The 23,998-nt window shown below is 50.7% G+C and overlaps 1 protein-coding gene across 6 annotated transcripts in view; it reads right to left on the bottom strand.

Moving 5' to 3' along the window:
* Positions 1–414: 414 nt before the first annotated feature.
* Positions 415–23,998, bottom strand: part of TSPAN14 (tetraspanin 14) — a 65,363-nt gene continuing 41,779 nt past the window's right edge. For 3 of the 6 annotated variants that reach the window (XM_016918763.4, XM_016918762.4, XM_054659751.2), the window contains 7 exons: positions 15,246–15,296; positions 12,653–12,799; positions 10,558–10,728; positions 7,785–7,910; positions 5,994–6,038; positions 3,732–3,851; positions 415–2,152 (listed from right to left, as the gene is read on the bottom strand). In XM_016918763.4, the coding sequence (XP_016774252.1) occupies positions 2,081–2,152; positions 3,732–3,851; positions 5,994–6,038; positions 7,785–7,910; positions 10,558–10,728; positions 12,653–12,799; positions 15,246–15,296 (732 nt within the window). In that variant the 3' untranslated portion in view covers positions 415–2,080. Of the gene's footprint in view, positions 2,153–3,731; positions 3,852–5,993; positions 6,039–6,405; positions 7,336–7,784; positions 7,911–10,557; positions 10,729–12,652; positions 12,800–15,245; positions 15,297–23,998 lie in introns of those variants that run through there. The other 3 variants (XM_054659752.2, XM_063781943.1, XM_054659753.2) reach the window with 2 other exon arrangements.

Below are 23,998 nucleotides of genomic sequence, written 5' to 3'. Positions count from 1 at the left end.
AATCCCATGTCCCCACTTCGACTCAGTGTCCCCAAGCTCTTCTGCTTGGATCAATAAATAGTATCGCACAGGGGTGGACAGAAATAACCTAAAACAATATTTCCTCTAGACCTATGGAGTTGAAGTTTCTCCAGCTCTCACTTATAGCGGGGGATAAACCACAAGCCAACTTGTGCTGGCTGTGGCCGGCACACAAGGGTAACTGAAAGTGCTGCCATATAGAATCTTAAAAAAAAAAAAAAATCACTCAATGAAATGTAAGTCAGATTGTGCTGATGATGGACTGCCTTTACCATCCATCCTTCTGTAAGGTCTACATACCCTATCCCTTGGTTCCTCTGGCAGCCGCGTTTACCACTGAGATGCTTAGCAATATCTCAATAGTGACCCCAAACAAAAATGACCAAAACAGCATTAATATAAAGATATATTCCATAAAAGAGTTTGGCAGTCAAAGAGAAGCATCACACTTCCGAAAAACACAAGCATTCTTCTTCTCCTAGTCTACAGAGAATTGTAAAAAAAAAAAAAAAAAAAAAAAAAGATAATATCATCATCAACAGCCACCAGTATACACCACACTAGAATGTACACTCCGGCAAGTAAATTAAGGTTGCACTCCATCCCTGAACATGAGAAGTGGTCCGAGCTATGGCAAAGTGTTAGAAAGTAGCCCAGCTAGACAAATGCCCCAGCTATCCCCAGGGGAGTTATTCAGTACTTAAGACTTCATTTCCAAGAGCAGCCCCAGGAAAGCCCTGACAGGAAGGGTGGACCAGTGATCACCGATATCCCATTAGGGGTGGTCACCAGAAACAAAACGCCCGGAGCTTCTGAGCAGCTGCAGCCTGGGGTTGTGGCTAGGCAAGGGGCGTGGTTGCAGAACGGCTGTCTCCGGGGAGAGGCAAATGGCAGGCCAGCCAGCCCTGGGTACATGGCCACAAGAGGAGCCCTGGCCAACAGTTTCAGGCTGGCCATCTTGGGCTGGGGGTCCCTGGGCTTGCAGTGGGGAGGGTCAGGATTCAAATTCTGGGTGACAATTTCAGTAGCACCAAGACCAGAAGACAGGCCACACTGGGGAGTGGGGGAGTGCTTGTATGTGGGATGCATGGAGGGAGGCTGCAGTATGTGGAGGAGAAAGAGAGGCTGTTGTGGGCTGGTTCTTAAGACACTCAAGGGGACTCAAAGGGTCGGCTTCAGCCATGGACACTATCTAAGGCTGCTCAGAGGAGAATGCTGGAGGAGAGGAAGAGGAAGTGAAATGGTGTGAGAACATTCTTACCCCTATAAATAAACTATTTACACACTTTAAGAAAAGGAGAGCCGGCTCTCAGTGAAGAACCATGCCCACCGCGCCACCGGCGCCATCAGGGCTTAATGCTATCAAGACCAGAGGCAGTTCTGGCGCCAGGAGAATAGCTGGTGGACACAGGGGGACAGTGGACAAGGCACTCCCGTGGCACCAGTCCACGCACTGGCTCAGGCTTACTTCACTTGAACATGGCTGAGGATCCTGCAAACAACCCCTGATATGTGCATGTCCCAGCAGACTGCGCTGGCACTCAGAGGCCCAGCGGGGCCACGTCCGCCTCCCGTTACGGGCAGGCCCCCATGCTGCTTTGCTTGATGGAGAGAGATGCCCTGTCCACGCCTGTGGGTCCCTCTACCCACGGCCCACCCACAGATGTGGATGACCCAAAGCAGATGTCTGGATGCCAGTGGAGAGGGGACCAGGGTGTCCTGCAGACATGCTTGAGCTGCAGGGGGACTGAGTCAAGCTCTCCTGGCAGCCACAGGAGCCCTCTCTGTCTTTCAGAGTCACCACTCCCACATAAAGACACATTCTCTGTCTCTGGATAGACTCCAGAGGGATGCAGTCACAAGTTTGGGCAGGTAACAAGGGGGACCCTTGGTCTTCAGCACCAGCAAGCAGAAACAGAGAGGTCACGTCACGCTGATGCTGAAGATGGGGCACTGGCTCTGGGGGTGTCGGCTCCTCTCCCTCTGGACGTAGGGCTGATGGCAGAGAAAGGCTCTGGCCTCCCAGCGTGGCTCAGCTCGGCTCCCTCAACTCTGCTCCTCAGAAGTGATGGCCGGCCTTCACTGCCTCGATGTCTGAGATCAGCGTCCTTGCCAGGAAGATGCCAAATATCTGAAACCAACACCAGCAGAGTCAGCGGCCATTGCTGGGGCCCAAAGGCAGAGGGCAGGGAGCGGAGGGTGGGGTTGGGAGCTCCCACTGCACGCCTCTCCTCACCCCCCAGCTGCGACTGAGGACGTAGAGACAGCACCGCGGAGCGAGTGGCACAGCACAGCCACCCCTCCCGCAAAAAAGGGGTCCTGGGGTCTAGTCTGTTACATTCCCAAAGCCTAGAAGAGGCAAACCACAGGCACCACAAGCAAAACAGACACTCTGTCCTGCCTCCAACATGATTAAGTATGTCACAAGCCATGGGGCAGGACACGCCTGTCCCTGGGTTAAACCAAAAATAACAGGGTCACCCTGACTGGTTCTGATTCCCAAAATAATAAATCTTGAATGTTTCCTGTAAACGTCGATTCCATAATAAAACCAAGGCCATCCCCAATTTTGGCTGTGCTAATGTCTGAAGATCCATCCCAACCTTGGTGAGCAGGGAAATCATGAGAGGAGACTGATGTTCTTCTAACGTGAACAGATGAACACGAACTTGGTGACCTCTGGAAATGGCTTTTTTTCCCTTTAAATTCTTGTGTGGTTCTAATTTGACTAGTCAGTCCTTCTGAAGTCTGATTCTTCCCTTGCCTATTTTGCAAATAACTTTTATCTTTCCTTTTCCAGTTGCTTCCTCCTATTTCTTAGTCTTCCTTGAAGGAGGAAGGCATGTGTGGGTGGCTGGTGGCCCTGGGTCTACCTCAGTCACCCTCTTCAAGGCAAAAACAGAGTCAAACACTTTCTAAATGGTGTTATTTTCCACACAAGAAATGCATCAGTGGACCCAGAAGCTGTGGCTTCTTGGAAGCCCTGAACAGCACTGGAAAGACTCCTGGTTTCTCTGATCACTGAATTCTTGACTTTCTCTGCCAGTTCTTCTCCTAGCAGTCACCAACCAGCCCAGTCATCCCAGGCCTCACTGCCTGCTCAGCCACCAACATCCTCCCACATGTGCAACCTGGTTCAAATGAACAAGCACAGCCTGGGAGAGGAAAGGATGCCACAAACGGCAGCAGGCCTCAGAGGATGTCTCATGGACAGGGAAGATACCTGACAACTCCAGCCCAGGGGCCAGAGACAGGAGGAGAGGTCCTGGGGCAAGTGCACACACGTGAGCCTCAGGCCACCCTCAGGCCCCAGGTGACCAAGGGTTTCACCTCCCCATCTGCAGCACTTGGTGGCCCACCCCGAGCACACTCCTGACCTACCTCCAGATAGGCAGTGACCCTTCTGCAGCCCATTGGGCCCTCTGGAGAGGGCTGCCACCAGGACCTGTGCAGGGCCACAAGCCCCTCCCAGCCTGCCCCTGCCCAGAGGGCCCCCCTATAGGTAGCATTTATGGAAGCCACCATTCTCCTCCCCAATACACTTAACACGCATACACTCTCTCAGCCTTGGACATCCAGTTGAATCCCTTTTTTTCTTCTGCAAGCTTCCTTAATACCATACCCAAACTGGACCCATGCACTCTATGTTAAGGGCCCAATCTCAAATGAAAAAAGGCCACCTGCCAATCCTATAGGCTCCTGGGACACACCTGCAACAGCGAGATGGCGATGAAGACGCCAGCCACAATGTAAATGTTCCGCGGGAGCCAGCTTTCCAGCGCCTGGATGCAGCCTTTCGTGAAGATGGACTCATCCCACTTGCTCTTCAGCTGCAGGAAAACACCACAGGGGTCTGAGCCTTTGGCACACACGATGTCCCCACCCTGATCCCCTAGTGAGCTCTGGCAAGGAGCAGGGCAAAGCAGGGTGGGAACGAGGGATCCAGCAGGCAGGCAAGGAGGACTCTCCAGGAGATGCTCGTCAGCTCCTCTCAGCCTCTGCCCCTCACTGGGCACTGTGCCATCGCACCACCTGTCTGACCAAAGGCTCCCTGGCTGTTTCCTTTCAGGTCTCCAGAGATTTAAAGCCCAACTTTCTCAAGATACCCTTCCCCATCATCCACATCTGGAGAAAGAGAAGGGGCTTGAAGGCTTGGAGGAAAATGTGCCTCTAAAGGGAGAGAAACCTGGAGAAGGGGGTCCAGAGTCTCCTAAGAAGAGAAGAAGGGTGCTTCTCGGAGCAGGCATCCTACCAGTAAGCTCAGCTCCAGGAGACAGAGCCAGCAAGCAACAGTCGCCAGCCAACCAGCTCCCTCCACTGCTAACCCCGGTGGGGTGTCAGTAACCATCCCAGCACACACCCCAGCCCTGCCCACCCCACACAGGGCAATCGGCCCCAGCCCCCTCACACCTATCAGCCTCCTCCATGGCAACATGATGGAGTATTAGCCCCTAACTTTAGAGGTGTTAGGAGCTAAATTGTGTCCTCAAAATCCATACACTGAAGTCCTAACCCCCAGGACCTCAGAAGGTGACTGTATTTGTAGACAGGCTCTTTACAGAGGTAATTATGCTAAAATGAGGCCATCAGGGTGCCCCCTAATCCAATATGAAGAGCATCCTGCTAAGAGGAGGAGATCAGGACACAGACATGCACAGAGGGGAGCCCACGTGAGGACACAGGGAGAGGACAGCCACCTGCAGCCAGGAGAGAGGCCTGGAACAGACCCTTCCATCACAGCCCTCTGAAGGCACCCACCTCACCTCGCCAGCACCTTGATCTTGGACTTCTAGCCTCCAAACTGTGAGAAAATAAATGCCTGCTGTGGCTTAAATTTCTGTCTGTGGTATGTTGTGACAGCAGCCTTAGCAAATTAATATAAGTGGCAAAAAAAAATCATAATTAGGGAAGCTGATGTTGATATAGGTTCTTATCTTAGTCCATTCAGGCAACTAGAATAAAATACTATAGATTAGGTGGCTTATAAACAACAGAAATTTATTTCTCACAGTCCTGGAGGCCGGGAAGTTCAAGATCAGGGCACTGGCAAATTCAGTGTTGGATGAGGGCCCACTTTCTGGTTCATGGATGGCACCCTCTCACTGTGTCTTCACACAGTGGAGTGACAAATAAGCTCTCTGGGCCTCTTACATAAGGACACTCATCCCACTCATAAGGACTCTGCCCTCATGACCCAATCCCCTCCCCAAGACCCCACCTCTTAAATACCATCACATTGGAGTTTAAGTTCCAACATGTGAATTTTGGAGAGACACACACATTCAGTTTACAGCAGTTTCTCCCTGTGAAATGCAGGTCCCTAAAGGAGGACAGTTCCCCAAGCTGTAGGGACACATCCCTCATATCCACGGCTAACAGGTGGGGTCTCTGAAGATTCCTCGAGACTCCTCCCTTTTAGAACAGCAGTCATTCATATCACCAAAGACCACTAGAACAAGGACTGGAGTGGGGTGGGGTCTTCCTTCTCTTTGCATCCAAGAGCACACTCCCCACAGCCTAAAGGAAGTCCTGGAGGACAGAGCCTCGCCCCTGCCCCAGGCCTGCCTCCCTCTTTGTCACCACTGCCTCCACACGGAGGCCAGAACAAGGCACATACACTCCTGCAGCTGTCCCCTTAACGAGAGACGTCTTCTGGGATGCCAAGGAGCCGCCTAAAAATGCAGTCTTTGTCCCTCAAAACTTCCATCCCACCTCTTTAAATGCAGCAACTCCTAGTTGTTGGGACTGCAGCTCACAAGGCTTAGAATCACCATTACTGCTCCCAGGAGTCCTGCCGCCAGCTCAGGAAGCAGTGTGTGTGACCCTGTGCCTATGCTCAGCTTAGGTGGCATCAAGAGCTTCACTGCCCTGAGTTTTCCCACTTCAATTTGCACTTGTGCTAAATCAGAATGTTGAACCACAGGGAATAAAACCTAAAGAACTCTTCAAGTTGTATACATGGGAGTTCTCACCTGAATCCTGACATCATATCCACACTGTGTGTTCACAACTTTTTGCTGCAAGAAAAGCAGAAAAATTAGTTGCTTCTGGTGTCTCAAGAAGCTGGTGGTAAGAGGCTCTAGTAAAGTCACAACCAAACACTAGCAAACATTTGTGCAAATTCCATTACAGCTCATGTCCTTCAATCACGCCACCAACTAATCCTTCAGGCCAGGACAGGGTGGCAAACTTTCTCTGTGAAGGGCTAGAGAGTGAGTACTTCAGACACAGACTCAATTCCGCTTTTGTTGCATGAGAGCCGGCACTGACAATCTGTAAACAAACAGGAATGGCTGTATTTCAAGAAAACTTTATGGACACTGAAATTTGAATTTCATACAATTTTCACGTACCACAAAATATTATTCTTCTTTTGATTTATTTCCAACCATTTAAAAACATCTGAATGCATTCTTAACTCACAGGTCATGGAAAAATAGCAAGCCGGATTTGGCCTGGGGGCCACAGTTTGCTAGGAGGTAAGACCTATACTTGGAGGTAAGAACTATATGTGCTAAAAGCAACACTTACAAGACTGGTACATTTCACAGTCGCAGTGGAGACCTCAGAAGAGCTGTGCAGCTTCAGCAAATCTGAGCCTCTCCTGGGCTGCAGAACTTGCCCATATAATAGTGGTGATGCTCTGCCTTCTCAAAGCCCGTAACCCAGGACCAGGCTTTGCATAACTGCACCGAGAGCTGGCAACTGGCCCAGTTCTACTCAGGCTCAGTTCAGGCAAAATTCAGAGCTCCTTCACAGGTCACCCCAAGAACCCAGCTTCTGGAACCCAAGGACGTTGGCCTTGGATTGGGAATGCCAATAGGTAAAGAAAGGACAGGACAGGCGCAGCGGCCCACACCTGTAATCCCAGCACTTTGGGAGGCTAAGATGGGCAGATCGCTTTGAGCCCAGGAGTTTAAGACCAGCCGGGGCAACATGGTGAAACCCCATCTCTACAAAAAATACAAAAATTAGCCAGGTGTGGTGCTCAAGCCTGTGGTCCCAGCTACTTGGGAGGTTGAGGCTGGAGAATTGCTTGAGCCCCGGGAAGCAGTGGTTGTACAGTGAGCTGAGATCGCACCACTGCACTCCAGCCTGAGTGACAGAGTGAGACACTGTCTCTAAAATAAAACCAAACAACAACAACAACAAAAAAAAAAACCAGAAAATAATTAGCCTGGTGTGGTGGCGTGCACCTGTAATCCCAGCTACTCAGGAGGCTGAGGCAGGAGAATCGCTTGAACCCAGGAGACAGAGGTTCCAGTGAGCCAAGATCATGCCACTACACTCCAGCCTGGGCGACACAGCAAGACCCTGTCTCCAAAATAAAAGAAAGACAGAAAGAAAGAAAATAATTCTCCACTACTGTTCCCCAGTTAATGATGTGTACCCACAGCCCCCGTGCACTGTTGAGTTCTAGGAATCTGCTCCAGAAAAAGGACAGGGAAGAGGGCTAAGCGGGCCTTATTTCACTCATAGCTCTTGGCCAGCTACAAGTGACAGCCCTCCAGGTAGAAATAATACTGTTTTTCTCCTGCCTCACCCAGAACACCAAGGCCAGGGTGGGTCATGCAAGCAGTGTTCCTAGAATGTACACATATCGGATTTCAGAGCTGAGGCAGCCTTGAGGAGGGTGTGGAGAGAGCACACCTGCTCCTCAGACCTCCATGACAGAGAAGTATCCCAGAGCACTGGAGGAGTCAGGAAAGCTGCTGGGCTTCAGGAAGGGCGGGCTCCCTGTGCCCCAGCACAAGCCAACTCACCGCAGGATCTGGCACGCAGCAGGAGAAGGGGACCCCGCACTTCTCTCGGCTGTAGCTGGCACCGCTGCAATTGAAGTAGACGTTGAGGTCCCAGTCTTCAGGGCCATATGCGCCACAGCACTGGTTCTGCAACCACAAAAGCCAGAACTGTTAGGGGCTCCAAGACAGGGCCATGGCTGCCCAGCATACGGCATCATTCATAGTGATGCCAGGCTAAGTCTGCTGGCATCTACCATGCAGAGAAATCAAGGCCCGCCCCCTACCTCCCATGTGCAGAGATGCTAAGCTGGCAACCCAGGCAGCCCTTTAAGAAGAAAACAGCTAGGCGTAGTAGCTCAGGCCTGTAACCTCAGTGACTCGGGAGGTTGAGGTGGGAGGATGGTTTGAGCCCAGGAGTTGGAAACAAGTCTGGGCAACGCAGCAAGACCCCCAACCCCAATCAGAAAGAAAGAAAGGAAAGAGTGAGAGAAAGAGAAAAGGAGAGAAAGAAAAAAGGGGAGAAAAAGAGAGAGAGAAAGAGAGAGAGAGGACCTGCCCTTTTGATGTGTTAAAGAAAATAATAACAAAAAGGAAATGGCAGTGAAGGTATCTCCGGGCCACGGTGCCTCCTCTGTCCAACCCACATGGCTGGCTCAGTGGAGCCCTCTGGCCCCACTGCCAGGCACAACATACCCAGCCCTGGCGCTCCTTAGCAGGGAGCTTGCCCTTCTTCCCAGCCTCCTCAAAGGAGACGCCTCCTTCCAGCCTCCTCAGAGAACAAGAGAGTGGCATCCTCTCCTTTGTGGCCCCCTCGGCACCTTGGTGTGGTCCTCTACTTGCCACAAGAGAACACTTCCTAGTGTGCAGTGTTCTTCCTCCCTGAGAAACTTGCAAGTGAATTCCCCTTTTCACCCCTTTACAAAAAACAGCTGCTAAGTGTCTGCTCCTGAGGAAAAGAGGTCCGATGAAGGTGAAAGGTAACACAATCAAAGCTCTGCCCCACACCTGGGGCCTCTGCCCTCCCCTTCCTCTCATCTGGTGTGGCTACAAAGAAAATCCTTATTTGACTAAAAAGTGTGTAAAATCCAAACACTGAAAGCATCATTGTGAAGCTGGCAGTGTCTCTTCCCCTAAAAAACTTTTTTGCATTTGCCCTTACAGCTGACATGGTTATGGCAATAATCACAACAAATGACAACGGTGATTTCTGGTTGGTTATTTTGTTTTGCTTACTTCTCAGGTAAAATTGTCTCCCCCACACCTCCACGGTTCCACTTGCTTTAGTGATTACCTGAAATTTCACTCCAAGGAAGCTCTGTAATTTACTGAATCCCTCCCCTGGGAAGTTTTGTGTTGTTTTGTTTTGTTTAATTTATTTATTTTATCTTTTTTTTGAGACGGAGTCTTGCTCTGTTGACCAGGCTGGACTGCAGTGGCGTGATCTCGGCTCACTGCCAGTTCCGCCTCCCGGGTTCACACCATTCTCCTGCCTCAGCCTCCCGAGTAGCTGGGACTACAGGTGCCCACCACCACGCCCCACTAATTTTTTGTATTTTTAGTAGAGATGGGGTTTCACCATGTTAGCCAGGATGGTCTCGATCTCCTGACCTTGTGATCCACCCGCCTCAGCCTCCCAAAGTGCTGGGATCACAGGCGTGAGCCACCGCGCCCGGCCAGAAGTTTTATTTTTAAAAGAAAAAGAAGTCAATGCAGAAAACTATGTTTTTAAGGCAATGCAGGGATGAACCGCAACCTAGCATGCTGAGACCAGCAAGCCAAGGCTACGTGAAAATGAAAAAAGGACGGTGGCACTGAACAGAAAAGAAAGGAGAGGCATCAAAACATGGCGGGGATTTGGTGACTTTCACAGACTAATACACATTAGTAATACCAATACAGGCAGGGTCTTTGGTCCCATAAATGGGTTTTGCTGGATCCCATAATACATGAAATAAAGGTGAACAAGTTTTGGTTAATAATGAGAGTGAATCATAGATTTTTAATGGTTTCTGATTTATTTTCTTCTCAAAACCAAAGTGTTCCACATGAAAAGTTCTTAAGGAAGCTGGGCTTTCTGTCAGCACACAGATCAAACAAGAGCCTTGCACTGCACAGGCTGACATGGCCAAGGAGTGGGTTCCTCCCCAGGGGGCTGTGACAGCTATGGTCCAAGCCTCCAGGTGCAGCCACACATGAGAGAGATAAGAGGGATGGGGACCAGATGGAGTAAAGGCCACAGCCTGGGACTGCTTAGACAAACCCCTGGGCACATATTCCAGGGAGGTCACATTCCACTAGATCTGACAAAGCTTCCTCCAGGCAGCCCTGGCTTCTTAAACAGGAAGGGGAAAAGGTCACAGGGAGGAAGGGGAAAAGGTCCCGGGGAGGAAGGGGATAGGAATAGCGTCAGACGGTGAGTCATGAGCCGGGGGGAAGAAGCTGTGCCTTACGGTATGCAGCGCCTAAGGAGGATTGCAGCTGGTGTGGCTATTGGGCAGGATTGGAAAGATCTGGGGCCGAAAGAGGAGGGCCGGGCACGTGGGGGTGGGTGGCCTCGGGTGCAGCTGGACTTGCCTGCCCAATCCCAATGGGAAAGGGCTGGCTGACCAGGCAACCACAAGCCGGCAAAGTGGAACGGACCAGAGGTGGAGTGGCTTGTTCCACGGCCTCCCTGCTGTCTGCCAAGCTGCAGGCAGACAACCCACAGAGAAGGCCTGATGCCCCTGCTAGACTCAGCTCCAGGCAGCACAGGGAGGTGCATGCTCTATCGGGGGCCCGCTGGGGAGGTGCTTACAGCTTTCTGAAGGGAGTCGATGAGGTTTTGCAGGTCGATATCGTCCCGGTAGGACTTGATGTTGCTCTCGAAGAACTCCCGGAACCGGTCCCTCACCCAGTCCTGGAACAGGAAGGCCAGCACGGCCACAGCCAGCTCCAGGAAGAAGATGAGCACAATGGTGCCACAGAACTGCAGGGGAAGGGGACAGGAGCAGAAGTCACCACCCCACCAGCCTGCACCCACACAGACATAACCCCACCTGACCCAGAACCACCATCCTCAGCAGAGCGTGGGCTCTGCACCTGAGAGTCCCACATCGGGGCCCCAGAACCCCACACTTAGTTAGCTGGGTGACTCTGCACAACTTCGCTTCATCTGTAAAAAGGGGCTATTTATCCCTACCCATGTCACTGCATTGCTGATAACACTCAAATGAGTGAAAAAGTGTGAGAAAGCTCCAAGCCAATGTGTCAATCATTTGCTATGAAGCAGCCCTCCTCCCTGGACAAGGAGGAGACCCTATCACAGGAATGAATGGCTGTCCTACCCCAGCAGTTCCACCTGGACCCTCCAGGGTGGCATCCTGGGGTGTCGGCTCCTTTAGGACAGACACTGTGCCCAAGACACTATCTGATGACTCCCCACTACACACACAAAACCATCGAGTGCCTACGTATCTGTTATCTCACTTTAGGGATGAGGAAACTATGGCTACGTCACGAGGTACATAGCTTGCCTGGGGTCACATAGTTCATGCAGGACATGTGAGTTCCCTGCAGGGCTCTTTACAATTCTGGAAGTGCCAATGTTATCTGTACCAACTCTGCATGAAAGTATATGATCGTCAGCATAAAGACCCCTCCAGAAGCTCAGCTGCCCCAGGCCACAAGCAGTGGTGGCATTCTGCAAGGGGCCAGTGCAGCCACAGGTCCACATCCCATCAGGGCAGACTCCCAGCCTGCAGTCTGTGCTCTCACAGACATTATCACTGGCTATATAAGACACTAAGCAGCTTGCCACAACCGACAAATTTGGAGTAATCTTTCAAAGTAAGAAAAAGCATACACACGGCCGGGCGCGGTGGCTCACGCCTGTAATCCCAGCACTTTGGAAGGCCGAGGCGAGAGGATCACAAGGTCAGGAGATCGAGACCATCCTGGCTAACACGGTGAAACCCCGTCTCTACTAAAAATACAAAAAAAAATTAGCCGGGCATGGTAGCGGGCGCCTGTAGTCCCAGCTACTCGGGAGGCTGAGGCAGGAGAATGGTGTGAACCCGGGAGGCGGAGCTTGCAGTGAGCCGAGATCACGCTACTGCACTCCAGCCTGGGCAACAGAGCGAGACTCGGTATCAAAAAAAAAAAAAAAGAAAGAAAAGAAAAAGGAAACACACACATGCACACAAGGCCTGCCAAAACGTAATCTCTGTTCATATAAAAGCAAGATGCTAAACATAGCTTTTCTTTTTTTTTTTCCAGAGAAAAAATTAGGACAAAAAGCCCATAGTTTTGCTTTTAAAATTATGTCCAAGAAAAAGAAAGCTTGATCTAATCAAGTCAACAAACAATATACTGCAAAATATGATAATGTGTTTTCCCCACCAGGTGTTATTTAACTGAATAAATCTAAAAATGAATTTGTATCTAAATATAAAACTAAACTCTTAGTAATCTGCAGTTCTGCCAGGAAATTTGGGATTCTGACTTGTACATCCAACAGACTCACACATCCTTGGAGGAGGGAAATGATTTAAGGTTACTTGCAACATCTTTTGATCTTAGCCAGGAAGGGCAAAGGACAGTAGCAGACAAACAATTCTTTTAGAGTTTCTGAAGGAAGATAAAAGGCAAAGGAGCGGGAAGTAGAGCTGGCCTATAGGCAGCTGGCTCCTCCCACCCAGGGCTAAAAACCAGAGGGCACCTAATTCTCCTCCTGGGAGGAACCAGCTTCTCTAGACAGTAGAGTGCAAAGGGCTGCCTCCTGCTCCCAGGCAGGGGCCTAGGGGAGGCTCCTAAGAGCTGCCACCTGCTCTGACCAGGTAACATATAATCCTGCCCAGCAGAGCCTGCACCCCATTGCATCCTATCCCACTCTTGTCTCTGTGGCCACTCACGAAGTTGAGCAAGCAGATATTCTCCCGCAGAGCCCCCACGCAGCCGGCGAACCCCAGGGTGAACATCACCACGCCCACCATCAGGACCAGCACCACAGGGTCGATTCCATGCATCCGGGTCACTTTGGTGAGGTCGGACAGCACACCCTGAAAGAGACAGAGAAAGCAGGGCAGCACTGGCCCAGAAGGGGAGTCAAGGATGCTGCCCTGGGGGATGGAGGTGGTACTGAAAACAGGAACTTGCTTCCCCAGGCTCAGCCCTCTTGTTGACAGCCAGGCCAGAGTCCGGCCCCATCCATGCCCTTAGGGGCCCCTCCGACCAGGCGATCCCTGCCCACCTCAGGTCCCAGAAAGTGTTCCTGGCCTCCACCTACGCTGCGAGTTCCTCCTAGGCAGCCACCAGGCTTCTGCAGCCTGTGGGGTGCCTATTCCAGGCCTGGAGGGAAACGGGGCCCTGTGGCCTGTGGTCAAACTGGTCACCCAGGTGGCTGACCTTGTTAGTCCCCCAATTTGGCACCTAATTAATGAAGAACACTACTCTTCTGAGATGAAAACAGCCTCAATATGAACACTCTTGTAGAAAACACGCCCAAGGGCAGGCCAAAGCAATGCTGTCCATAGAAGTTTCTACACCAATGGAGGTGTTTTAGACTATACCCCCACTGTTTGGCCACAGGTATCGTGGAGCACTTGAAATGTGGCTAATGAGACAGAAGGACTGAATTTTAATTTATATTCAATTTCAATTTAAATATAAACACAGTCACACAATGGGCAGAGCAGTTCCATAGGGTTTGTAAAACGCCAAGGGGGAAGCTAAGCCCTGGAGACTGAGTCATGTAGCATGTTTGCAATTCTGTTTCTTAGATTATGGTTGAACTAAGGGACCGGAGAGACCACAGCCCCCCTTCCAGTCACTGATATCTGTTATAGTTTAACTGCCTCCTTCATTGTTCTTTACTAACTCAGATCAGGTATCATCTAAGACCCAGGGACAATTACATCCTCAGTGTGGAATGTTAAACATACCTTTCCTGAAAGAAAAAGACCGCCTCAACTAATCAGAACATTGTGACTAAGCATCAAGACATACATAGGTGTCTGGGCATGGCAGCTCACGTCTGTAATCCCAGCACTTTGGGAGGCCGAGGAGGGCAGATCACTTGAGGCCAGGAGCTCAAGACCTGCCTGGCCAACATGGCAAAACCCCATCTCTACCTAAAAATACAAAAATTAGCCAGGCATGGTGGCACATGCCTGTAATCCCAGCTATTTGGGAGGGTGAGGCACAAGAATCTCTTGAACCAGGGAGGCGGAGGTTGCAGTGAGCCAAGATCCAGCCACTGCGCTCCGGCCTGGGCAACAGAGTCTCTGTCTGGCTTTGGCTGGATAAATGATCCCAAGCTCCTATACTTCGAACAGGAAAGCTGACTTCCATTCTTTGGAATTTGTGCTTCCTGGGTAGGCCTGTCCTCAACATGTGTACTTGAATAAACTCTCTCTAAACTAGGTTCTGGCCTTTTCACTTATTTTAGATCGACAGATTCAAAGGAATTGTAGTAGCCAGCTCCACACTCAGGGCCACACCCAGTTAGGCGGCTGCAGTCCCAGGGGAAGCCACACGGTGGTGCTGTGAGGCACAGATTGAACCTGCTTCTGGGTCACTGGGGCAAAGGGACACCGTACCCCAGCTCTTGCCCTTTAGGGGTTCACAGGCCACTTTGAAGGTGCCCAAACCTGAAGGTGGGCCTTATCCAGTCCCTAAGACCATGGCAGGAAAGCCTGTAGACCTAGGTTCTCCTGCCTCCTCCTGCTGGAAGCAAAGGGAGGTTCCGCTGAAGGAAGAAGGCCTAGGCCCAAGACACTAGAGGAAGCTTTATTCCTGGCTCTTTCTGGCCAGGCCTGCTCCACCTTACTGCTTCCCTCCCCTCCCCTCTTCCCTCCCTGGCCTTTTTCAGCCCTCAATGCCTCCCCAGCACCCCTGCCACAGGGCAACAAGCAGCAGCACAGCCCCACCCTGCCCATATCCAGTCTCATCCCCTTCCTGGAGCCGCAACTGCACCATGTCCTTCCCGACAGTAGGAGCCAGGTCTCCACTCCTCCCCTCTCCTCCTGAGGCTGGGCAAGGAGGCCCAGAAGTGCTTAAAGGCCCACCCCTGCCCCACAGGGCACCCTGGGGGCATGTCACCCAGCCCCGCTCCCTGCTCCCTGCTCTTTCTCATCCTGGAGGATAAGGGCTTCAACAATAAGCATGCCTGTATTCAGGGACCTGCCCGCTTGCTCCCAGAGGCACAGACAGGGTCAGGAAGCTGGATTGCCCAAGCCTGCTCTGGGCACAGCTGCATACAAGAGCTGAGCTCTCCACATCCACAGGGCTCAAAACCCAACCAGCCCAGCCCATACCTCCAGCAGCCAATACTATCATGTGGGCAGAGTACGCAAGAGCTGTGTCTGTAAAGATTGACAACTATACACCTTGACACTGCACAAGAAATGCTTGTTGTCAGGGAACAGATTGGAGGAGGGAAAATGAAGTCCAACGAATCTGGTTTTGGCTGCCTGAAGCTCAGTGTCCTGCGACAGTTACACCTACCTTTTCGCTCCATGCCCACAGCCCGACTCCAAGGAAGACAACTCCAGCCAACTAAGCGGGGCAGAGGAAAGAGACAGAGAAGGAAGTTAGGTTGGAAACCAGCACTGTGAACATGCTTCATAGAGCAAAGTCCACACTGCCAGGTAGGGCATGCTCCTAGCTCACATCCCACATGGCCCCTCAGGCCCTGCAGATGACAGATAACCTGAACCTACCTTCCTGAATATCTGGACAAACTCCTTCAACCTCAGATGACCCTATGCCCCAGGGAAGGAAGAGGAAAAGATCTCAGAGCAGACTCCACCCTGGAAAGACTATGGGTCACAGACATCAGGCTGTGCTGCTTCTTCCCCTTTCTGCAACCCTGAACTCATTTCAGTGCACTATCTGTTGTATACGAAGACATCACCCCTTGGGAGGGCTGACCCAGGTCCCCTCAGAGGTTCCCAACACAGGATGAGACTGCATAGGACCAGGCACCACCACAGGGTGAGGACGGGGGGAAACAGTCCAGCATCTCTGCCACACACCCCAGCTCTCCAGCCCTGGAGATAAGACTCCAGGCACAGATAAGCAGCTATCCAGTGGCCCAGGCCATTCACTGGCCAGGGCTGAGCCTCCCCCCCACTGTTAACTACAATGAGCAGGGGGCGCATCTATGCTCAGGAAAGGCTGGGCTTTTAGCTAGAGAATGAAAATAGGCTTGCTCTAAGCAATGAGCTCGCCCCAGAGGAGCACCACCCCCAACCCCAACTTCCCACCTGCAGGAACCCATACCCCATGTGCACCACAACAGAAAGGGGCCCACCCAAATACATCACACAGGTTCCTGAACCAGGGAGGGCTTTTCCATATAGAACAAAACACAACGTGGGCTCTGCTAATAAAGCTACCTCCTGTTTTTCTGTGACTACTTTACACCACACTGGCATTTCACTGCCATTTATCACCATCTCACGATAAATAACAGGACCACGCTTCTCTATGACTACCGGTGATCTCAAGACTTGAGCCACTTCTACCTATTTTACTCAATAACTAGCCCCAGGGGCTAGAATGGAAAGAAAGGGCTCAAGGAAAGCCCCAGGAAGTCTCATCCAACCTGAAAGTGATCTGTGATCCAACCTCTTCTGGATCACAGATCACTTTCAGAAAATGCACACATGCCCAGTATTTTGCATGAAATTTTAGAGGGGTCACAGCTTCCCACTGCTGGCTCCCACAATGGTCTGTGAACACTAAGTAAAGAACCCCCACCAAGAACCAATCCCTCCATCTTACAAAAGCAGAGCACTGGGGCCCAGGGAGGGCCAAGACCAAAATGTCAGGCAGTGGGGAGAAGGGCTGAATCACAAGTCTCAGTTCATTCATTCACTCCTCACTCATTCATTCAACAAATATTCACGGAGTACATCCCGAGTGCCAGATACCGTCTCAAGTACTGGATACAGCACCAAGCCAAGGGGGCAGAGCCCTTTCTACCACACCACACCCATTTCCCGCTTCTCAGTCCTCCCCCTGAACTGACTAGCTGGGAAGGGTTTTCCTGATAGAATGCATGACCACTTCCTTTCCCTCCCCAGGTGTCTTACACTGGCATGCTGAGCAACCTGAAGGTGACTGGTCACCACCTGCCGAATCCTGCAGGCTCCATCCCCACCCATCTTATTCAAGGCCCCCAGGGACCTGCCTCCCTCTTGCCAAAGCTGGAGCCCAAGACTTTTCCTCATGGTATCTGACCTCATTGGTCACAGCTGGTCATTCTCTCCTCCTCCAACCACTCCACTGACACACCCTGCTTCGGGGACCCCAAGCATATGCCCCTGACTGCCTTCCTCCCTGCTCTTCCTCCTCCTCCTCCTCCTTCAGACCCCTCTAGACGCTGGTGGGCCTCACTCACAGTCCTAGCTCCTTCACCCTGCCCTGAGCCCTCTCGATGATCTCATAATTCACAAGGCTTAAATACCATCTAAACACTGCTGAGCGACACACTCAGATGTCCAGTCCTGGCCATGCCCCCAGTCAAATACCCTAATGTCTACTTTACTTGTCCTCCTAAGACAGCTAACGATATTTTACTCTTACTGTGCCCTACTACGCAGCCTTGGTCCCCCAACCCCAACCCAGCTCCCCCCAACTCTTTTCCGTCTCATTCAGTGGCACCACCGTCCACCCAGCAAGTGTAAGAGAGAAAACCCAGACCCCAGGCTTGGTGCCTTCTTTCTCTTTTGCCCTACACTCAACCCAGAGGACCCTCTGCTGGTTCTGCCTCCAAATACACAGTGCATTCGACCAGCTTTCCTCCAGTGTCTCTGCTCCCACCCGCCCCGGCTCCACCCACTCGAGTCTGGATCCCACGGGGCTCCTCACTGGTCCAAGCAACGAGACTGACCCTTCAAAAATACAGAGCTGGGAACTCCCCTCCTCGAAACTCTGCAGTGACTTCCCACGCAGACCTAGAAGAAAATGCACGTTCTCTCCCATGGCCCCCAAGGGCCTCTGCAGCCAGGCTTCACACACATCTCCCACGGCATCTCCTTCCCACCTCCCTGCTCCAATGCCACTCCCTGGGCCACCCTGACATTCTTCTGTTTCTTGAAGTCATCAAAATCACCCCTGCCTCAGAGCCTGGACACTGTTCCCTCAGCCGGGAATGCTCTTCCTCCATATCCATTCCTGGCTCCTCCCTCACTGCGTTCAAGGCCTCCTTTTACCACCCTGAGTGGAACTGCTCCCCATCCTCCATGTGTGACCTCCTCTGTTGATTTTCTTCGCGGCACTGATACCAGACCACAGGGGCTGTCTCTCTATTGTGTCTCCCCAGCTAAGCCCTTCTGAGGCCAGAGATGTTACCTGTTTTGTTCAGAGTTGCAGCCCAACAACGAGGAGGGCTTGGCCCTCAGTAGGCACAGAGCAGGCATGAGTGACTCCCCAGGATTCAAGACCAGGACAGTGCTTGCCTGGGCCCTTCTAGCTACCCCCAGGCACACTTCTGGGTGTGATTCAATCCAAAGGCATTCAGAGCAAATGTGGGCCAAGAAAAGCTTAGCCTGGCCCAGGTGCATGGGTCAGGCTCTATACAGGGGCATTTGCCTATGGTCAGAGCAGAACAAGCCCAGAGGCCGATGCCCCATCCAGCATTCCCAACAGACATTCCAGCCCCTGCCTAACAGCTTTCCATGACAGTCCGCTCATCCTGTGGGGCCACATGGGACAGGTGAGAAAAGTCTACCTTAAGGACACTCAACAAAACCACTGCTGGAGCTCCCCTCTCTCCTCCACACTGCACTTCACAGCTCACCCCTTCTCTCACCTTGACTACTAAGTCTGACTTCTAAGGGTATTGTTTCCCACATTAATACCAGCCTCAGGCTGAGAACAGTGGCTCACAGCAATTTGGGAGGCTGAGGCAGGAGGACTGCTTGAGCCCAGGAGTTCAAGACCAGCCTGGGCAACATAGCAAGACCCCCATCTCTTTATTAAAAAAAAAAGGTTTTCTAAAAAAATTAGCTGTAAAAAAAAATGCCTGTATTCCCAGCTACCAGGGAGGCCGAGGTGGGAGGACTGCTTGAACTTGGGAGGTCAAGGCTGCAGTAAGCTGAGATTGCACCACTGCACTCCAGCCTGGGTGGTGACAGAGTAAGACCAGGTCTCCCAAAAAAAAGAAAAAAACAAAAACAGCGTCAGTTCCATCTATATTAATAGGTTTCTGTGAATTCACACTGAGGTGCTGTTTTAGTTGTTTTGTTCTCCTAGGTGACTAAATAGTGACTAAATAGATACAATAGGAAGAGGTGACTGGTTTCACAAAAGGAATTTTGGTCTGCACAAGTTCTCAAAAAAGACCCTCAACCTCAAGAGCAGTTCATATCCCCACCCTCAGGGGCACAGTGCCCATGCAAAGGTAGGCCTGCTCCTGCTCACCTCTGTTCCAATCGCCCCTTCCCCAAACGCAGGGCCGCTGTAGGGCCGCTTACCGCTCTGCATATGGCCCACAGACCACACCCTCCCTCGCTTGCTGTTCTTCTCAAGGCTCCCAGGGAAAGCCCTGGCTGACTCTCTGTTTGCTGGGGAAGCCAGCTCCCCACCACTGCGTGCAGTTCTCCTTCTCTCAGCTCTAAGAATAAGGACTTGGCCGGGCGTGGTAGCTCATGCCTGAAATCCCAGCACTTTGGGAGGCCGAGTGCTGGGAGGCCCAGCACTTTGGGAGGCGGATCACCCGAGGTCAAGAGTTTGAGACCGGCCTCACCGACATGGAGAAACCCCATCTCTACTAAAAATACAAAATTAGCCGAGCGTGGTGGCACATGCCTATAATCCCAGCTACTCAGGAGGCTGAGGCAGGAGAATCACTTGAACCTGGGAGGTGGAGGTTGCGGTGAGCCAAGATCACGCCATTGCACTCCAGCCTGGGCAGCAAGAGCAAAACTTCATCTCAAAAAAAAAAAAAAAAAAAAAAAGAATAAGGCCTTGTGTTGTTTTCCATTCTGTTTTAAAGGAAGAACTAAAGTTAACTCACACCGGAAAGACAGGAACTTGGGGATCACATGTCAGATCATGGGTTCAATGAACAGTGGCCCAGGGCAGGAACTCTGAGTACCAACAAACCTGGTTTCAGAGACCAGGAGATTGAGGGAGGACTAGACAGGGGAAGTGACCTGCCTGAGAGGTCACATAACAGTCCCATGAATGAACCGGGTCATTGGCCCGCTTCACCCCACGGAACCCTTCCCTGGAACTCTGCAGCAGATGATCCATGGGGCCAGGCCGGGTAAGCCCTGGCTGCTGTGAGCCCTGGCTGCCAATCTTCTGGGAGTGAGGGTTCAGCTGAGTGCCCTCCAGCCTCAAGTGACCTTCTTTGTCTCCCTCCTATGACCTAATTGAATTACCTACTGAAAAACGGGGCCCAGCTCCGGCCCAGCTTGAGGAGAGGCCAGCCTTCTCTGCTGGACCAGCGAGCACCTAGACTGCTATGGTCACTGTGAATAGCTGCCCTTTCCTGGGAGCTGTGCGCTGCATTAAATACTTAATGGACCTAAGGCTACCCCTCCATATCCCATAACTCTGGCTCAATTACCCTCATTTTTCAGATGGGAAAGCTCAAATGTAGAGCAATTTGGTCCTTTGCCCAAGGTCACACGGCTAGCTGGTGGCAGACTTAAGAACCAAACCTGGATGCCTCTGACCCTGGCAACACAGTATCTTACCACCCACAGAGCAGCTGCGTTCCACACAGGGGCACTCACACAAGGGCCCAGTGATGTAGGAATTCCACAGGGGGGCTTTGGGGTTGTGCAGCTCTACAGCCAAATGACCCACACTGTCAGGTAGTGAGACCACGCTGTGTCCCAACCAGGGCAGGTGGACAAGGCAGCAGGGCCTCTTTGTGGGTCACTGTGAAGATTAAATATTGACCTTTCACCTTAGGCAAATGACCCTGCGAAAGGCAGGAGGTCCTCTTGGGGCACTCTGGGCTGGTCCAGCCAGAGTCCAGACACAAGAAATCCACTTACCACATGAGCAAGCACGTGGTACTTTACCCAAGCACAATCAAGTCACAAAGGAAGTGACACCCGGCCAGGCCCTGCTGAACTGGAGGAGAAAGATGCAGCTCCAAGCAGGTCAAAGGCAGCCTCTCACCCATGATTTAATGGCCTTGGCTCCTTGCAAGATTTCATTTAAGCGTGTATAAAAGTACTTGGCAACTCCTGCAGGCCCCAGAGGCCTTTCCTCAGCAAGATCAAGGCGAATCACCAGCAGCAGGCGATGCTCTCAGGCTCTGCCCTGCTGGCCTCCGGGTCTTGCACAATCCACACGCTGACTCAGGCTGACATTCACGGAGCCTCTTCCCCTGAACAAAGCCGGCCCTGGGTCCAGTCTCTGCTTTGTAGCTACCTAGTGACAGGGCCTCATGCGAGTCCAAGACCTTCTCTGAGCCTATGTTCTCTACAAAACAGGGATTATCTTTCCTAGGTCACAGGAAGGTTGTAAAGATTGAAGGAAGATCCTACGTGACATGCTTACTCCAGGCACAGAGCCAGTCTCAAGGTGGCCATGCCCTCCTGCACGGCAGACAGAGCAGAGATGTGAGGGGCGTTCAAGGATATGCCACAAGCATCTGCTGTCCTGAAGACACTGAGTCTCCTTCTCTTGACAATGGTGTTCTGTACCCCACCCCCAATTACTTCCAGCACCAGCTTCTGTCCTAAGACCAAGTCCTTTCCAGAGGCACCTGTTTTACTGGGCTTCTGGAGACAACAGTGAAGCAGAGCTTAGGGAAATATGGCCTTCTGGAGGCTTTTCAAGTGAGGTAGGAAAGGATGATGGAAAGAAAACAGCAGGGAGTGGAGGAAGCCAGGACTGAGTCTCAGCTTTGTCCCTAACTCACAAAGTCAGGGTCTCGAGGAAGCCATCCCTCTCCTGGGCCTCAGTCTGTCAATCAGCAAAATAAGCAGCAAGGACCCATGCATCTCCCACTGGCTGAGTTTTGCCATTATAAATTACACCAGACGGAAACCCCAGGGTCCTGGTACTCTCCAGAATAAGAAATCCTGAATCCAGGCCTGGGGCATTCAGGAAACAACAGAGATACTTGTGGCCACTTGAAATGCTGACGATTCAATAGAATTTGAAGCCAAAAAGGACCAGAGGGTGCAGACCCCAGACCCAACCTGGCCCTGAGAGCCCAGTGGGCCAAGGGAGGAGCTGCAGTTATCTGTCCTGTGTTGAAAGTCTGAACCAAGCCACTTGTCAGTGGGAGTTCAGAAGGTCTGGGAGCCAGAAGGGATGCTAGGGCTCGGCTTCCTTATGACAGAAGGAAACAGAGCCCAGAGCAGGAGGTGCCTTGCATGGGGTCACATAGCTATCACACCCCAGCTTTTCCTCCTGCCGGAAGGGTGGTTCTGAGAAAAGGCAACACATGTGCCCTCCCAGCAGAGCCAGCAAACCCATGTGAGGGCCCCAGTGTGGGGAAGGACTGTGCAGAGGGCTCCAGGGGCAGCTTCCACAGCTGTCTCTGTGTTGCCAGATAACAGAGAGTTGACCCCCACTGAGCCCCGCCCAGGAACCTGAGTCAAGGCCCTGGAAACGAAGGCAGGCGGAGGGAGCACAGCCATTCAAGGGAGGTGACAGGCAGTACCCCCAGGAGAGAGGGAACCCCCCAACCTAACTTTGGCACAGTTCACAGTGATTAAAGGTGGGTAGAAAATCAAGATACTAAGGCAGTGGTCAGCATCTCTGTAAAGGGCCAAATAGTAAATATTTTCAGCTTTGTGTGCTGGATGATCCCCGTAGCAATTACTCAACTCTGCTGTTATAATGGGAAAGCAGCCATAGATAATACATAAATGAATGGGTGTGGCTGTGTTCCAATAAAATTGTATGTGTAAAAACAGGCGGAAGGCCAGGTTTGGCCTGCAAGCCATAGTCTGAAAAGCTCAGCTCTAAACTATCACACTAAAACCATCTGGACCTGGAGAGGAAAGATGGGATTTCATCCTGCTCAGCCACACAAAGCCTGGGATACCCTATACTCAGGTCTCCAACACTGGTATGTTTTTATATCACTGTAACAGGTCTTAATAGCCTAAAACTGTAAATAACACAAATGATATATCCCCACAATAGAATATTACACAACAAGAATAAATGATCTACAACTACGTATAACTGCATGAATGAATCTCACATATGATATTAAATGAAAGATGTCAGACACAAAAGACTTAATACTGTTAGGGAAGAATACTTAGTAGAAAAACTATAACTAATATCCAATCAAAAGTTACTAGATAGGCAAGAAAAGGAAAGAAGTGAGCTATAAGAGAAAAAATTCAGTAAATAGAAGACACAAGAATGATGAAGAAGATGAAATCCCAACAACTTCAAAACAAGTATTGCAAATATGTTCAGGAATTTAAAGGAAAATATAAATAAGATAAGGAAAGAAATTGGAGACATAAAAAATACCTAAATGTAACGACTAGAAATAGAAACTATAATATTAGAATTGAAGACTTCACTAGATGGGTTTAACAGCCAATGAGACACTATGGAAGAAAAGATCAGTAAAGCTGAAGACAAAGCTATGGAAACTAAAGGAGAACGGTAAAACACTCAACAAAATGAAAAACTAAACCGAGCCTCTGCAACCTAGATAAACAATGTCCTAGGGAAATGGGACAGGGAAGGGGAGAAAAAGGGTGTGCATTTGAAAACATAATGGCTAAAATATTCTAAATCTGATGAAAACTATAAACCCACAAATCTCAAAGGCCCAATGAACCCCCAAACAGAATAAACATAAAGACAACTATACCAGCATGTATAAAATTGCTATAATCCAGAATAAAAGGAGAAACTCTTGAAGTCAGCCTGGAGGTGGGAGGAGACACAGTTCATAGAGTATGCATATGCAAACTATTTTTACCAAATCAAGTGAAAACATATCAAAATGTGTGGGATGCAGAAAATGTACAGCTTCAAATATTTATATTAGGAAAAAAATCTAAAAATCAGTGATCTAATCTTCCAGTTTAAGTAGCTAAGAAAAAGCAAAATCATCCCAAGTAGAAAGGAAGAAATAATAAAAATAAGAACACCAATCAAGGTGAATGTGAATGTACTTAACGCCAATGAACTACACACTTAAAATGGTTTTAATGACAAATGTTCTGTTATGTATATTGTACAATTAAAAAATAAAAAATAATTTCAAAAGATTTTTAAAAAGTAATTAAAAACAGAAAAACAAC

This window comes from Pan troglodytes, chromosome 8, assembly GCF_028858775.2.
Source record: "Pan troglodytes isolate AG18354 chromosome 8, NHGRI_mPanTro3-v2.0_pri, whole genome shotgun sequence".
NCBI lineage: Eukaryota > Metazoa > Chordata > Mammalia > Primates > Hominidae > Pan > Pan troglodytes.
Note: the sequence above shows the minus strand (reverse complement) of the source record. Positions and strands in the feature narration are given on the sequence as shown.